Source organism: Zymoseptoria tritici, chromosome 4 (assembly GCF_000219625.1).
Source record: "Zymoseptoria tritici IPO323 chromosome 4, whole genome shotgun sequence".
NCBI lineage: Eukaryota > Fungi > Ascomycota > Dothideomycetes > Mycosphaerellales > Mycosphaerellaceae > Zymoseptoria > Zymoseptoria tritici.
The window spans coordinates 1,185,156-1,202,103 of record NC_018215.1 but is presented as its reverse complement, the minus strand read 5'-3'; the positions used below and the strand labels follow the sequence as shown (position 1 = coordinate 1,202,103).

Here is a 16,948-nt window from a genome sequence, read left to right as displayed (position 1 = left end):
GTGGGAGTTCTGCGAATGATGGATAAATCTTGCCAATGGCAAGGACCGCCTGCGGCTCTGCTATATGATTCACCGTGCCAGACCAGTTGATTGCCTCTTCATCGCCGTTGGCGAGTGAGGTCCCAGTCGAGGCCTCCAAATATTTAAACTTTTAGAGTTGGGTCTACGACGCCACCTCGCGGGGCTAAGAAGCATCCCAGACAGCGTCACATGTGCCTTCACTTAGACCTGAACTTCGACCAAGCGTAGTTCCTACACACCTTCTTTTGCTCTTGACATCCAGCAATCAAACCTTGAGAGCGTATTGTACCAGGATGTTTCGCACGCAAGCAAGTCCGCTTGACGAGGCAGGCAAGTCAATGGTCTTGAACCTCGAGGCCGCGCAAGGCTCCAGGCAGCATTACTGACTTTCGACACAGTCGTCAAAGCGACCGACGAGAACCTCACGAGCGAGAACTGGGAGTTCATTCTCGATGTATGCGATCGAGTATCTGCCGACTCCTCTGGACCGTCCCAGGCCGTAGCCTCCATCATCAAACGCTTAGCACATCGCAACGCCAATGTTCAACTATATACCCTTGAGCTGGCGAATGCCTTGTCGCAAAACTGCGGAGCTCCTCTACACCGCGAACTCGCTTCGAAGGCCTTCACGGATGCGCTACTCCGACTCGCCGCCGATCGCAATACTCATGCGCAGGTCAAACAGAAGGTGATGGAGAGGATGGGTGCCTGGACGGAGGAGTTTCGGTCGTCGCCAGACTTGGGCATCATGGAGCAGGCATACGGGAAGCTGAGGATGCAGCAACCAAGTTTGCTACCGCCGAGTAAGCCAGTGAAGAAAGAGATCAGCAGCGATGACAGGAGGAAAGAGGACGAAGAGCTTCAGTTGGCTTTGGCATTGAGTATCAAGGACAAAGGAGCGAGCGATGCTGGCACGAGCAATGTTCAGCAGCAGCCGCAACAGCAGCAAGCAGCTCAGTCGCAACCTGCACAACCACAGGGGACGACAGCTGCGACTGTCAGCAGGGTGCGTGCTCTGTACGACTTCACACCAACCGAGGCGGGCGAGCTGGCTTTCCGCAAGAACGATATCATCGCTGTGTTGGAATCGGTTTACAAGGACTGGTGGAAGGGCAGCTTGCGCGGACAGACTGGTATCTTCCCGCTCAACTACGTTGAGAAGCTACAGGACCCCACAAAAGACGAGATGGAGCGCGATGCGCAGATGGAGTCGGAGGTATTCGGCGAGGTCAAGAATGTGGAGAAGCTGTTGGCGTTGCTCAGCGTCGGCGGCGAGGCCGGCGGACGGCGAGGCGAGCGCGAGGAGGAAGAGATCAGCGAATTGTATCAGCGCACTCTGAGCATCCGGCCAAAGCTCATTGAGCTAATAGCCAGGTATTCGCAAAAGAAGGGTAAGTTCAAGTCTGGCGTTCTTGTAGATTGCACTTGCTAACAAGCTGTCAGACGACTTCACACAGCTGAACGAAAAGTTCATCAAGGCGCGGCGAGATTACGAAGCACTGCTGGAATCGTCCATGTCTCAGCCTCAGTATCAGCAGCAGCAATATCCCATTCGGGCTCGACAACCACAGCACTACCCACCACAACACCCGACTCCATACGGAGGCCCACAGCAGCCAGCATCACAGCCTTATCAGCAGGGCCCGCCTCCTTCACAAGGATATCAGACACCCCAGCCCTTCGGCCAGCAACATCAGCAGCGTATGCCACCGCAGCAAGACACGCAACGTTACTTCTCACCGCCACCAGCGGATGCATCAGGTCCGAGCCCTCCCTTCGCAGCTCCGTACCCGCAGCAAAATGGACCGCCACCCACACAGAACGGCCCTGCTCCGTTCCACTTCCTTCCGGGCGGTATGGCGCCACCAACTGGCAACGAGATCCGACGCAAGCCTAGCCCACATGATGCTCCTGGCCGTGGACCTAGCGATCCATACAACGCTGCGCAAGCCTTTCAAGGACAGATTCGACCGAACAGCATTCACACCCTCAACAGTGGTAACCCGCAAGAGCTCGCTACCAGCGGCTATGAGTCTCCCACCGACAACAGGCACTCATATCCCTCTGCACACGCCCAGCAGCCGCCAGGTCAAGACCAAGCCTACAATGCGTACGTCCAGTCTCAACAAGCACCGCCAGTCCAAGCACAGCAAGCGCCACCACCGCAACCCCAACACGCCCCTCCACAGCTACAGCAACAGCCTGCCGAGCACACCATGCCACACCGACAACGAACGCAAAGTTTCGAATCGCCCACGAGTATGTACTCCGCACAGCCAGATGGCCAGCATGCGCCGCCACAACAGCCCAGCGCGCCGCCACCGGGTGTGCCATCAGCGCCTGGTATGCCATCGGCGGGAAGTGCGCCGTATCAGGCTTATCAGCCCTATCAGCCGCAACAGCAGGCGACGCCCTCGGCTGGGAACGATGGTGATCCGGGAGACTTTTACCGCTGAGACTCATCGACGCCGAAGTATGAGCAGGACTATACTAGCGACGTATGTTATGTAGTATAATGATAGTGCAACGTCATCGCCTGCTCCATTGAGATCTGTCAGTGGTGATACAGTAATGACCAGAAACACAAGTGAGCATCCATCCTCAACACCAGTGTCGATGTCACCAGGACCCTATCTTCATGACAGTCTGCAGACGTTGAGCCTGCGGTTGGGATCGTCCAGCCTCACGTGCGCAAGATCTTCAGGTCTGTGTTCAACGATGGAGTGCATCTTATTCGGCAACCCTCGGTAGACAATCTACATGTGACAAGTCCACGAATGCAGTGTCTGCTCACGGCGTTTAGACATGCATACTGGGCTGAACTCTGGAAGCCGGAGCGCATCGTGGCGCTGAACGGTGGAAGCGTGAGCTGTCGACAGCGTGTCACGGGCGGATGGCTGCTGCAATGTGAAATTGTGGACTTCTGATGCGAGTTGTGGAGGCGACGGCAGAGCAACTTCGGCAGTCTGGTTCGACGCGTGGCAAGGGAAGAGATTATGCAGTCAGAACCTGTCTTCGGCTACGGGACCTGCGTTGACAATAACCACGACCAGCGGAGTCGGTAGAGGGATGCAAAAGCGTTGCGCTGTCATACTCCCTCGCATATCGCATCGTCTGCCGGCGTTTGGGCCTTGCTACGGGGAAGGACGGCTTGGGCGAACACAGCGCTGGAGTGGGAAGCCGGGGGATCCTGGTCTGCAATGTGCTGTTTTCCGGCCAGATTGACAATTCCATGCCGTGACACTGTGTCGTTCTGTGAGGAGTGGGGTACTGAAGAGGAAAACTGGTGGTTCATTGTTGACTTGGCTTTGGAAAGCATTTGTTCTTGGTTGTAATGCGTAACGATTTCTGCTATCGTGCACATAGACTGACCGATCGGAGCTCGATCTGTGATTCCCACCCGCTTTCTGCGCGCAATTCGAGTCACGGGCATTGTTCTCCTATGGGCCGTCCTCGGTGTCGAGTATATTGAAGCATTCCATCCAGGTGATCGCCAGTTGGTCTCAAAGTGGTCAAAGTCCATGGTCGCGACACATGTGCACCGTCTCGTAGCGTGTTCGCCGTGTGCCGTGCTCGTCGTCTCGGTCGATATCGTGCAGGACAAGTCACCACTCACTGATAGGGTGGGGCTCCTGTAACCGGAACCAGGATGTTGTGTCGTTCCAAGAACGGTATCACGTCCACGGCTCGATCAGAGGCCACAGCGCAGAGTGTGCGCAGTGGTCACCTCGGAAACCCTTCCTTGCGCGCTCGGATTTCTGCCATTTCGTCGAATCGATTGTCCTGTGCTTGTTCGTTCGTGTGAGCTTCCTTCGACTTCCCTTTCCGCGCCCCTCAGTTCACAGCCAGCCGTTCTTGGCACTGAGACGGGAACCTTACTCTCCACTGCGCGCGACGACAAACAACCTCCAGAATGCCTCTCAAGAAAGGCAACTCTCGCTCTCCACATCACAATCCCGGCCACTTCTCCGCCACCGCCGCCTCCGCCGAGACCACCGCCCCACGCCCCTCCATCTCGGTCACGCCGACAGCTCCGTACCACCACGCCGATTCACAGCCCAGCTCCGCCATTGTTCATCAGCAGCCCGACACATACGCCGCCTCGCGATCCAACCGCTCCTTCGAAGGACATCGACCGACGGCACCACAGTCACGCTGGTCCTTGAACCACAAGACCTCGACTGATCTACTGGGCCAGCGCTTCGACTCCGCAGCTGTGCTCAACAACATCAACGCCGTCCCATACCAAACCGATTTCAGCTCATTGCAACCGCCTGCCGCGCAACCACCCCATCCCGCTTTCCAGCAGCCGGCACAGATTCCCAACAAACCCTACGCATACGGCTCCTCGCAAAACTCTGCAGCCGCCAGTCCCGCCGCGAGCCTGTCACAGAGCTTGGCGGCGACAGGGCGGCGGATGGACGATCTCACAGCACCGCGGGCGGAGCCCAGCGGTATGCGGAGTCCGCGACAGAGATACAGCGATGAGGCCAAGGATAGCAAGAGTGGGAAGAAGAAGAGTGGATTTTCGAGCTTCATGAATAATCTCGTTGGTGCGCCGCGGAAGCCAACAATCTCAGCTCCGGAGAACCCTGTGCATGTGACGCATGTTGGCTATGATCAGGAGACTGGAGAGTTCACGGTGAGTAGTGATGATATATTGATGAGCATATCAAGGACGAATTGCTGATGATGGAATAGGGTCTACCCAAAGAGTGGCAGAGAACACTGCAAGCCAATGGCATCACCGAGCAGGAGCAGAGGAAGAACCCACAGGCTATCATCGACGTTGTGACATTCTTCAACGAGAACGCTGGAGACACAGGGAGCGATGACTACACATATCACAAATTCGACAATGCACATCCGCATGATAGCCCACAGTCGCTGGGTCCTCAAGGATATAATCAGAACGGCGCCAGTCCTGGCGGGTATATTGGAAGCCCACCGGCTAGTCCGCGATTCCCTAAGAATGGCCAAGAAAGCTTCGAAAACCCCAGAGCGCCGCCACCAGTACCGGGTGGTATGAGCCAGGGTCTTGGCATGCCTCCTTCTCGTGCCGTTTCCCAGTCCAACGGTGGCATGCTGCCCTTGCGACCAGCGCCGAAACCGCCAGGAAGTCAATCAGCGAGCCTCGTACCGCAAAGAGCTGCACCGCCCGCTCCAAATGCTCAACGTGAGTATCCGCGAACTGATGATGGACTGCCTGCAGTGAGATACGCGCCTCCTACGATCAATGATGTCTCGTCCAACTCAAATTCGCCACAGTCGCGCAGTCGCGCAAACACTGGACCATCACAGCAATATCAACCTCAAGCTCCCGTATCGTCGCCACAGCAATATCAACACCAGCAGGAGCAGGCTATGAAAGCTGCTCAGCAGCAGATGAAGCAGACGACACTAGAGAGGTCGCAATCCCAGAGGCAACAACCAAATCCTGGATTCCAGCCGCCGATCACGAACCTCCCACCTCTGAACGAATCTCGACAAGTGCCGCATCCCGCAGCAGTGGATCCTCGATTGGGACCAGCACCGCGACCCAGACAGCGACCTCGCCAATCAATCACCAATGCAGAGGTTGTCACACGGCTTCAGAACATTTGCAACGCAGCAGACCCGACGAAAAAGTATCGTAACCTGATCAAGATCGGACAGGGCGCTTCAGGAGGTGTCTACACGGCCTACGAGTTGGGCACCAACAAGTGTGTAGCGATCAAGCAGATGAATCTGGAACAACAACCGAAGAAGGATCTGATCATCAACGAGATTCTGGTCATGAAGGACAGCAAGCATAAGAATGTGGTCAACTTCATGGACAGCTTCCTCGTCAAGGGCGACCTTTGGGTGGTGATGGAGTACATGGAGGGTGGCAGCTTGACGGATGTTGTCACATTCAACATGATGTCCGAGGGACAAATATCGGCCGTCTGCCGCGAGACACTCCACGGACTGCAATTCCTGCACTCGAAAGGCGTGATTCACCGCGACATCAAATCGGACAACATCCTGCTATCGATGGAAGGCAGCATCAAATTGACCGATTTTGGCTTCTGTGCACAGATCAATGAGTCGCACATGAAGCGCACGACCATGGTCGGAACACCCTACTGGATGGCTCCGGAAGTTGTGACGCGAAAAGAGTACGGACGAAAAATCGACATCTGGTCCTTGGGTATCATGGCGATCGAGATGATTGAGGGTGAGCCTCCTTATCTGACCGAATCGCCACTGCGCGCGCTCTACTTGATCGCCACGAATGGAACGCCCGCAATCAAGGAAGAGCACAATTTGACGCCTGTGTTCCGAGACTTTCTGGCGTTTGCGCTGAAGGTCGACCCGGAGAAGAGAGCGTCGGCGCATGATTTGTTGAAGGTGAGTTTAATTGCACTTGTGCTTGATGACGGACGACTGACTTCTCCACAGCACGCGTTCATCCAGACCGCTGAGCCGCTGGCCACTCTCGCACCGCTCGTCAAAGCAGCTCGCCTTGCTAGAATTGAAGAGCGGAAAAACAAGGGGAACTGAGAGCATCGATTCGGACGCATCAGGAAACCTCAATCAAAGAAATGCTCTAGAAGACGTTATGGAGGCGCATGTATAGACGAAGCGCGGCGCCAAGGTGGGTTTTGTGGACGGATGACATCTCAGATTCATACCAGATGAAAGAAAGATCTCGGATAGAGAATTCGCAGATCTGCGGCGATTTGGATATGGAGAGAAAAGATAGGCAGTTGTTGAGGAAAAGGAAACGCGACCCATGACTTTTGAGCCGAGCATTTTTGTAGGCATCGATGATACAGAGCCTGGAATCCTCATGATGGATTTGAGACATACAGACGGAGTGCTGTGCATGGCATAGCATGGCCGGAGGAAGGAAACAACGCATGGATGGGACGGTAGGAGTCGAAGCTCGAAAGGAGTGCTCTCAAGACTCAGGAAGATCTGAAAGCAATGGTTGGGACGCTCTACCTCTCAGAAGAGGAACCGGTGGTGGCTTTGCTGTCCTCGCTTGCGCATAGGTGTCTGCACAGGGAGAAGAAGTTCTGAAGCAACCGAATGTTGAGCATGCATACCTCAGATCGTTTTACGTGAAGTCGAGTGAGAGTTCCGAGCAGTGAACCGTGGAAACAATGCGGAATTCCGCCGCCATAGATACACACTTGCCCAAGAATGGCGATTTCTTCCATGTCCCGACCGCCATATCAGCAGTAGGCCAATGTACAGGATAGGCAAGGCAGAAGTAGTAGACTCAAGCGACCAGCGACCAGATACCCCCCCCTCCCAATCCATTTCCCATCCCGTACAACCTTGCCGAATCCGACTCTCCAGCGAGCGAGAACCCGAGACAGCCAATCAGCGAAGCCTTGAAGCACCTCACCGGAGCACTTATCGACCTGAACTTCCGAGTCCACAATCCCGGCCAGCTCACTCTCTTCTTCTCCTACGACTCCACCGACATTCTCTCACCCCCCACCGACACCCACCGACGACATCGCATACGACTCTTGAAACCACCACAGAGCTGCTCGCCGTCTACGACCACCCCCTAAAACCGCGATCATGTCGAAGGAGTTCACCTATTCCGATGTGTCCGAGCACACCACCAAAAAGGACCTCTACATGGTGGTCCACGACAAAGTCTACGACGCCAGCTCCTTCGTCGACGAGCACCCGTACGTCTCTCCCACTCCCACCATCACCCGACACGCGCCCTCAACCACACCTACGAGCTCTCAGGCGAAATCCCAACATTTCGGCCACCTGTACAATGCACGGACAATCTTGAAGACTTGCTGACCATGACGGCGATATACAGAGGTGGAGAGGAAGTCATGCTCGACGTCGGCGGCCAAGACGCCACGGAAGCCTTCGAGGATGTCGGACACAGCGACGAGGCGCGCGAGATTTTGGACGGACTGCTGGTTGGAAACTTGAAGAGAGTGGTAAGCTTTACATATGCCACTACACCTACAAGCCTGCACTCAGGCGATGCTACGTGGCGGACACAACGGTGAGAAAGGATGTGAAACTGACGATACGGTGTGAAATTATAGGAGGGCGACCCAAAGCCCAAGTCCGCCGCCCAACAAGTCGCCGATGCGCGCAAGTCGACGACCGACGCTGGAGGTCTGGGAGCGGGCGTCTACGCCATCGTGCTGGTGGGCGCCGCGGTGGCGTTTTTCGCGTTCCAGTACTTGCAGTCGAGTGAGAAGAAGTAGATGCGGAGAAGATGGGGCAAGAGATGCGTGGTGGGTGAGGATGTGTTAGTGCGGAGAAGAGAGTGTGTGAGGAGGAGTGTACAGATGCATAAGTCATGGAGTCGAAGGAGAAGATGTTGCTATAGGGAGAACACGTATTTTGGAGTTGGAGATGCTGGGTTTTGCGATCATAGCGAGCAGAAGGTGTGGATGGGCGATCATCGCAGGTATATCTTCATGTCTCTCGCAGAGATGCTTTAGATGAGCAATGCGAGATTCAAGCATCTCAATCATTTCACGGCGTCTGGTTCACTTTTCGGGAGATTTCCCATCTGGAGCGTGCTGGGCCAGATACGCTTGCATCGTTCATCACTGAGCATGGCAAGGTCAAGTTCACGTGCATCCTTGAGAATTGTTGCATCGGTCAAACATCGATGTGCCGCTGGAAATGAGAACTATCGGAGTCGGAACCTGCTGGTATGTCCCAAGATCATGATTCCTATTCACATTAAATCGACTCGGACATCTCGTCTCCCATCTCATATATCCAATCACGTCTCACCACCCTTCTCCAAGAAACCCTCCAACCCCTCCACGCCTCTAACGACCATAGCAACATGGACCGGCGTCACCCACTCCGTTCCTCTCCTCCCACCGTCCAACCCCCTCGCCTTGGTCAACACGCTCAAACCGCGATACATCTTCAACACCTCCCTACACGTCAGCTCCGCCTGCTTGACACTCCCATCATCCACGCCGCCCGAAGGTTTGACTTGAATCGTCCAATGCACGCTCACGCCGAGAGAGGGCAATGCCTCCCCGGGCGAAGGGTCGCCCCGACGGAAGAGCGCGCCGTTGGCTTGGCCGGGAAAGGAAGAGGCGAAGGGCGCAAGTTTGGGGGAGAGGAGCACGCCCCAGGTTTCGTCGGTGAGGTCGGTGAGGTAGGCGTCTGGGTCGTTTTCGGCGATGGAGGCAGCGGTCATTGTTTCGCTGGGTGCTGGAGTTGGAGGCGCGGTCGAGTCTCCGCCAGGGTTGGGGGAGCTGGTGAGGTTGCCGGCTTGAGGAGTGGATGCGGGAGTAAGGAAGCCACCGTCGGCGGTTGGCCATGTGATTTGAGTGTCTGATGGAGGAGCGGGAGGGGAGAGATGAAGGATTGGGTCGAGTTGCACGGAAAGAAGGGTGACGCAGAGTGGATGTGGTCTGCGGCGAGACGTGATGGAGCGCCAGCACTGTGAAAGGGAAGTATCCATGGCGTCAGGCGTGACAATGAAGACTCGCCAGGTGACTTGTCGTGCTGCGAGGATTTCGCGGGTACGGCCCCAGACATCCTCTGCGACTTCGCTGAATGTCTTGCCGCGCAGGCAGAACGATGCAGTCGATTGATGCTGACCGGTGTTATCGATCCAGGCTACAGTCAGCCAATGTCCATCCTGGCTGCAAGCGTAGGCAAGGTGGAGGATAGACCCTTCATGGAGTAAGTCACTGGGCGGCTCGGCTGCGAGCTGAAAAGCGATCCGCTTCGGTGCTGCGTTGGCCAACTCTACTGACGGCGCAGCAAGAATCGGCAAAGCTGACAGCGTTTCTGAATTATGAGAGGACGATGGTGGACACCGATCGTATACCTCGCGAGCCAGCAACGCCATTTCCTTTGCTTCTGGCATCACGAGCTCATCGAAAGATGCCACGAGCTTCATGGGCAGCACTTGCAGGACAATATCACTGCCGCACTGATTCCTGAGTGCTTTTGGGACGTTGTCTCGATACGCTTTGAACAGCACCCAGAAGCACGCGCATAGATGCTGTAGAGCTTGGCGGCCAGAGAACGGGTTCAACATGTAGACCACGATTGTCCGATCGCTTTCTTCGTGTCCAATAGTCGACAGAACCTTTCCTAGCTCGGCGCAAGTAGTCGCATATGCTTTCAAAAGGCCCTCGACAGAGTCCCCCTCCTCGTTCACTTCCACCGGAGCCATGCCATCTTCAAAACTGTCCAGTGACGCATCGGAGACATTTCGAAGATGTACGTACGAGCCAAGCTTACAGTTCTCGTAAGACGTGCCCAAGTCTCCCATGAATTGTTCGACCAGATGTTGCAGATCTTCGTTGAATGGGAATACACAAAACGCTCGTACGTTTTTGGGTCCGTTGGTGGGACCTAGACCAAGAGTCTCCCAGAAGGACAGACAGGTAGACGTCATCTCCCAATCATCCGCGCCGCGCTGTATCCGCACATACGGTGACGGGAGAGGGAAGTAGTCCGGTCCAAGAACGATCTGGCTGTCTGAACGCTGCGGCATACGAGGTTGTCCCTGTGGTGTTTTCACTGGCACGGTCAGTCGTGGAGCCTGATCTCTGGTTGCAGCGAGTTGAACAAGGTCGCAAATTTCAAAGTCTGGGAAGACGGATTCCACAGCCTTTGCGATGGACATTCGGCCGCACTGGGCCTTTTCCGGGTCAGGACCGCCGTTGGAGAACAGATCTTGCTCGGCAACACTTGACCTTGACATCGACATCGCTTGCTCATGGACGATTTGAGCTACGTAGATCAAGTCCTCTTTGCGAAGGCTGAACAACTCTTCGACATTCCGGATAGAATCTCCAGATTCTTCGCCCGACGCGTTCTTCGGCCCGCAACCCGAGTAGTTGTCGAAAGGGTTTTTGAATGACACGGATATACCACCGCTCGAAGCTCGAGGGAGGCACTTCTCAAGCATTGTGTCCGCGTCATGCTGAGATTCAGTCGCCTCAGAGTCATCGCCTGGATCATCATCGGACAACATCCTTTCCATGGAGCTCGCAAGAGGCTGCAACCGGTCATCGTCAGAAGGCCTCTTTCTTTTTCTTGTGTCCCAAGGTAGCTTCGGTGGTAGCTCATCGTCACTATCGCTGGATGCGGACTCGTACGAGTCCTCCTCGCTCTCGCTGTTCGGATCTGTCATCCTGTACTCCATGTCGGCCTTCTGCCTCAGTAACCTAGACTTCTTCTTGACCGGCGGCAAATTGATGTTGGGGACTTTGGACTTGACTATTGGGCGTTGCGCCTCATCGTCTTCGAGTCTCGTGTCGGCGTACTTAGGACCGAGATTGAAACTATCCTTGAAGACTATTGGCGCAAATGTGCTATGCTTGCGATATTTTGCGGAGTCTTTGGAATCAGTGTTCGCTAGACTCGCCGGGACAGGAGGAGGCAGAAGTCTTTCTCTGATTCCAAACGGGCTCAAGGCCTTCTCGGGTTCCGACGTATGGGTTGCAAATCGAGAGTCGTCGCTGCCAACAGCAAGAATGACGTCGCCTGCTATATCATTACATGTTGGCAACGTCAGATTTTCTGAAACGGCCGAGTCCACGGCAGTAGCGGCTGGTATGTCGTCCAATGCCGCCTGTGACTCAGTGACTGTATCCTGAGCTATTACCGGATCCAGTTCATGCTCATGTGTTGATTCGTCATCCATTTCCGTGCTCGCCACAGTGCCTTGCTCAGGCTCATCGTCCGGCTCGTCGAAGAAATTGAAGTCCGCATCATCAACAGCATCCTCTCCAAATTCAACACCGCCTGAGTTATCGCCGAAGAGGTCCTCTTGGTTGAGCTCAAAGTCTTCCCGGTCCAGAGATTGATCCGGGTCGCTGCCATTGGACTGAGCATGGTCATTGGTGTTTGACGTCATCTCCACTCCGGACATGGTGTTATCGGTGTGAGCAACAGAAGGCGTGGCACCTAAATTTATCTGAGCCGTTTGCGGCGCTTGAGCCATTCCGTCTGGCGGCGTGGGGTATATTCCGCTGACCGCAGTTTGCTGGTCGAGAGCTCGTTGCATGAACGGCGGCGAAGTCATGGCCTCCTCGTCGTTCGCAGCTGTAGAAACAAGGTTCTGAGATGAATGAGGGTCGCCCGTAGAAGCTTTCACTGCGTTCTGAACAGCCTGTTCGCGTTCACCTGCACCCTTGAACCATTCTTCTGCGACTGCAAGTGGATTTCGGAAAGCATCTTCCTCCTCGAGACCCACAAGCCAACGCCGCCAGTCGCTTTGCCTAGTCGTCGCACAGAAGTCCAGGTTTGTCGCGGTGAAAGGCGCCAAACATAGCTCCGCGGGCCAAAGACAACACAGTCCAGCGGAGTCCTGGAGTTCGACAGAGATCCATACGGTATCATCGTCAGTTTGAATTGCATCTAATTGCAGGACTTCTGATACCTTGGCCTTCCAAGCGTTGTCCGGTGACACTCTCCTCCTCGCTTCCGCAATGCGTCTGGCCGGGATTCCGCGGGGCGCGAGGATGATGTGTGATCCGACCTGTGCATCAGCGTGACCAATAGGTAGCCATGATGCCGGCAATATTTCCGGAACGAGCAACAGAGCTGCGGTGGGCGTATACTCTGCGTACATCTTGATGATCGAGCCTGAGTCGGCGTCGGAGCCATTCTCAGCCTCCGAATCGTGGTAGAGCCATGTCCAAGGCGCGACATAGGTGATTGCTGGGTCCACCGCAAGACTGAACGCAATCGCGTGCTCTACCGCGTCCAGAAATATGTCCTTCGTGTCCACTGATATGGTCTCATCCTGAGAGCATACGGTCCCTTCCTCCACCAAATCATATGTGTTCTCCAATTCCAAAGTATGTTCGGGATTCACATCGCCAAATATGTATATGTCCTGCTCCACGATGGCGCATAACACTTTCTCTCTCCGCAGATGTGATACAGCCTTTCGTGCCTCTTTCGGCTTTTGCGTGCTTCCAGCTCGTTCATCGCGTAGCCTGTAAAGTAGGAGAGCAGTTTCTGCGAGATCTTCCACCACATGTATGTTCGTGGTGCAAGATTTCAAAAAGTCCATGCTCTGCCAGATGTGGTCGGTGCTCTCAAGGCACGTCTAGGTGGTAAAGTCGCGGCCAGTCGGTGCCATGGGAGGTTGAGGCGATGATCATGGAGACGCTGATGTGTGGATCGGTGTTGTGTTGGAATGCAGGACCGGACGGCCGCACCTCTAGCCAAGTCCCTAATTTTGCGACTGCAAGAAGGTGAAGGCGAAGGAAGGCGAAGTCGATAGGCGAGGCGTGGTAGCTCAAGGGTAGCCAGCACTGCTAGCTGTCTAGACTGCGGACCTGACTCCGCAAGCATGCCGAAACGACATCAGGGCATCCGACCTGGACGATTCCTACGACATGACGATGGTGAAAAAGAAAATGTACAATTCTCAATGCAGACGCCTCATAGGTTCTGGTCACCCTACGAATCAAGCACATTTACGATGACAAAAGCTTTCGCTACGATGCCATCCGTCGTAATCCCGGGATCTATGCCCAAATATGGTCGGTCTCCTCTGTCAATCTTTGCTCCACAGCATTGTCAGAACCTTGTAGCAGGCTACCGGAACCAGGCAGCATCCGAGGAACGACAACACAACCAGCGACGATATGAGTGTATAGCCGTAGTACGTTTTGCTTCGCAAAGAAGCAGCATCGTTGCCACGCGGGAATGCAGCATCGGGGACACTCTTGTCAAGAAACTTGCACAGGGGCTCATAGCCGTCTTCCAACCTCATCTGCAAGAGCGGTCGTCCTTCGTTCTCCGCTCTCGCAACAATGCTAGCGTTGTGCTGCTCGTAGATCACACGAGCGTTGCTCCGGAATTGCTCTTCAGTCTTGGCCTGGAAGTAGCCCATGAACATTTCCGGTAGAAACGCCAGAACATTGTAGGGGAACAGTCTCAAGCGGACGCCCGACTGAACCAGACGACTTCGCTTGCTGCAGTATGGATCGATGCACACGCTGGAAAAGCTTCCATACCATTTCTCTGTGTCCCGAATAACGAGCACAATCGTTGCATCTGGATATGCGTCCATCAATTCAGACCAGAAAAGCACTGAGGGTGCGTCTGTGACGGCTTCGCAAACCCCAAGAACCTGGTCGAAGTCCTGTGAGGTAATGCGAGCGCTGCCATGTTGCTGCTTCCGCCGCCATAGATCGCGCCACGTATAGACTGATGCAGCATCATCTCCCATATCGTGGCCGTGATAAACTCGGTCATAGCCCAGTTGCGATAATGCGTTGGACACGCTCTGCGTTCCGGTCCGTGACATGCCCAAAGCTAGGACACGCATCGGGCGAGACCTCTTGAACGGGGCCGTCATGTTGATACACGACTTGATCAGGGTTGGGTGTGGTGTGGAGAGACGGAGAGGAACAGAGACAAGGAAAGAGAGAACCACAGGAGATAGAGTTCAGGATCGGCAACGGTCGACGGACCTGTCTCCGCTATCGCCGACCATCAAAAAAAGTTACAGTGGGCATCGGACTTCTCTGCTTGTCCACGACACTTGCGCCGCTGCAATTATGAAGCTAACAAATCAGAGTGCTGTGCCGGTGTACACAATCGCTGGTTCCTCAACAGCAAGGCCTTTACCAGAATGGCTCGCACGAAAACGAAAGCGATCGCTGAAGAACGACACCGAGTATGCGAATCGAGTGGAACTTCTTCAAGACTTCGAGTTCGAGGAGGCCAGTTCCTGCGTGCGCGTCAGTGCTGATGGCGAGTGGGTGATGAGTACAGGTCAGTATCGTTATGTAGCAGCTGTCGTACTTCACGCTGATAGCTGACAGTTGCGACATAGGCACATACAAACCGCAGATCCACACACATTACCTACCACATCTCTCGCTCTCCTACGCTCGACATACGAATTGTCTGAATGAAACATTCATTCTCCTCTCCGACGACTATAGCAAATCACTACATCTCCAATCCGACCGCTTCCTCGAATTCCACACACCTGGCGGTCTTCACTACAGCACACGAATACCGCGATATGGAAGAGATCTGAAGTACAACCGTCGTAATGCAGAAGCGCTGATTCCGGCAGTGGGTGTGAACTCGGATGGCAATGGAGAGGTGTTTCGGTTGAATCTGGAAGTGGGTCGGTTCATGCGAGGATATGAGGTGGATGTAGGTGGCGATGATATGACCTCTTTCGGTGGTGGAGCGTTACAAGGAGGGATCAATGCCGGAGCTGTCAATTGTGCTGCAATCGCCGAGGAAAGTCATGGTCTTTTGGCATTTGGCACATCCATTGGGACAGTCGAGTTTTGGGACCAGCGATCGAGGAACCGAGTGAGCGTCTTGGGTCCTGCTGTTTCAGCCGCCGAGATGGATCTGGATAGCAGGCCTGAGATCACCGCTCTGGATTTCCACAATTCTGGATTGAACTTCGCCACCGGCAACACAAACGGAGTGGTGCGAACGTACGACATGCGATCACCGGTACCTCTGCTCGAGAAGCAACAAGGTTACGACTATCCGATCAAAAATTTGGCATATTTGGACTCGCCATTAGCTTCTGGGAAGCTTCTCAGCGCAGATAAGAAAGGCATCAAGATTTGGGATAGCACTTCTGGCGATTACTGGAGTGGCGTGGAACCAGCAGTGGACCTTAATCATGTAGAGTGGGTGCCGGATAGTGGTATGCTCCTCACTGCAAATGAGGGCCGACAACAGCATGCGTTCTTTATCCCACAGCTGGGCCCGGCGCCCAAGTGGTGCGCATTCTTGGACAATCTGGTGGAAGAAATGGCCGAGGATGCGGACGATCCGAATGCCTTCAAGTCTTCCGGCACTGGCGCTGGAGAAGTTTACGACAACTACAAATTCTTGGACATGAAGCAGCTTCGCGAGTTGAGCCTGGACCATTTGGTAGGCACCACGAATCTGCTCCGCCCATACATGCATGGATACTTTGTTGCACAGAAACTGTATGAACAAGCACGGTTACTCACGAATCCGGACCTGGCGCAGGAGCAACGGCAGAAGAGCATACAGGCGAAGATCGACAAGGAGAGGGAGAGCAGAATTCGCGGAACCAAGAAGGTTGCCGTCAAGGTCAATCGCAGGTATGCGGAAGCACTGGCAGCAAGAGAAGAGGCCAACGAACGCCGGAAAGCACAGCGTGTGCTACGGCAAGGCGGCGACGAACCGCAGATCGAAGAAGCCGGGGCACAGGACGAGGCAGCAGAGGCAGCGCCAAAGGCAGAATCCAAGGGACTTGTGGACGACCGTTTTGCGGGCATCTTCGACGACGAGGACTTCGAGATCGACGAAACCAGCCGAGAGTTCGCCATGCACAACCCATCATCCGCTCCCGTGGTGGCAGCCAAGAAGACCGGCCTCACTGCAGTCGAAGAAGAGCTCCTGGACGACCGCAAGCGCAACAGCGACGACTCTGCCGACAGCGACGACGACGACGAAGATGCCAGCCGAGACGCTGTCTCCCGCCAACGACAGCGGAATCCTGAAGAGTTCAATGACTCGAAAGGACGCATCGGCTCGACGTCATACAAGAGGTCTGGGAAGAAGTCAAAGGAGCAACGTCAGGGTCAATCGGGACCGACCATGCGCGTGTCTTCTTCGACTCGTGGACCGAAGAAGCCTCAGGATCGGAGAGACAAATCATTTGGTGACCTGGCGTCTTCCTTGCCAAATCGCGCGAGGAGTACGGGTGGCATGCCTGCTGGGGAGAAGCCTTTTGGTGAGAAGACTGTTACGTTCGCACCAGCGAAGTCCTCGCAAGGGAAGGGCAGACCGAGAGATCGCTCTGATGGTGGAGGAGAGGATAACGGGAGGAAGGTCGGGAGGGGCAAGGAGAGGAGAAGTGCATCTGGCAATACGTTCAGAGGACTCTAGAGCTCGCGATGCTAGCATGAATAGTAAAGCTCGACAAGCTTCCACAGCCACATCCCTCGTG

The 16,948-nt window shown here is 54.9% G+C and overlaps 5 protein-coding genes across 5 annotated transcripts; 4 read left to right on the top strand and 1 right to left on the bottom strand.

Moving 5' to 3' along the window:
* Window positions 1–412: 412 nt before the first annotated feature.
* On the top strand, window positions 413–2,477 carry MYCGRDRAFT_40642 (uncharacterized protein; the record flags this gene model as incomplete). The annotated part of the gene is made up of 3 exons (XM_003853405.1): window positions 413–1,412; window positions 1,465–1,875; window positions 1,981–2,477. Coding segments are annotated over 3 exons (1,908 nt in total), but the record flags the coding sequence as incomplete, so codon positions are not given.
* A 2,000-nt stretch (window positions 2,478–4,477) lies between these two features.
* On the top strand, window positions 4,478–6,546 carry MgSte20 (p21-activated protein kinase; the record flags this gene model as incomplete). The annotated part of the gene is made up of 3 exons (XM_003853406.1): window positions 4,478–4,663; window positions 4,723–6,393; window positions 6,445–6,546. 3 exons carry the CDS (start codon window positions 4,478–4,480, stop codon window positions 6,544–6,546), a joined length of 1,959 nt encoding a protein of 652 aa, XP_003853454.1.
* A 929-nt stretch (window positions 6,547–7,475) lies between these two features.
* Window positions 7,476–8,496, top strand: MYCGRDRAFT_104128 (uncharacterized protein; the record flags this gene model as incomplete). The annotated part of the gene is made up of 3 exons (XM_003853407.1): window positions 7,476–7,694; window positions 7,838–7,964; window positions 8,076–8,496. 3 exons carry the CDS (start codon window positions 7,582–7,584, stop codon window positions 8,238–8,240), a joined length of 405 nt encoding a protein of 134 aa, XP_003853455.1.
* Window positions 8,497–8,770: 274 nt separating this feature from the next.
* On the bottom strand, window positions 8,771–14,344 carry MYCGRDRAFT_109073 (uncharacterized protein; the record flags this gene model as incomplete). Its single annotated transcript, XM_003852907.1, has 2 exons — window positions 8,771–12,971; window positions 13,650–14,344. The coding sequence occupies 2 exons, from the start codon at window positions 14,342–14,344 to the stop codon at window positions 8,771–8,773; spliced, it is 4,896 nt and encodes a 1,631-aa protein (XP_003852955.1).
* Window positions 14,345–14,546: 202 nt separating this feature from the next.
* On the top strand, window positions 14,547–16,887 carry MYCGRDRAFT_40901 (uncharacterized protein; the record flags this gene model as incomplete). The annotated part of the gene is made up of 2 exons (XM_003853408.1): window positions 14,547–14,763; window positions 14,825–16,887. 2 exons carry the CDS (start codon window positions 14,547–14,549, stop codon window positions 16,885–16,887), a joined length of 2,280 nt encoding a protein of 759 aa, XP_003853456.1.
* Between the last annotated feature and the right edge of the window lie 61 nt (window positions 16,888–16,948).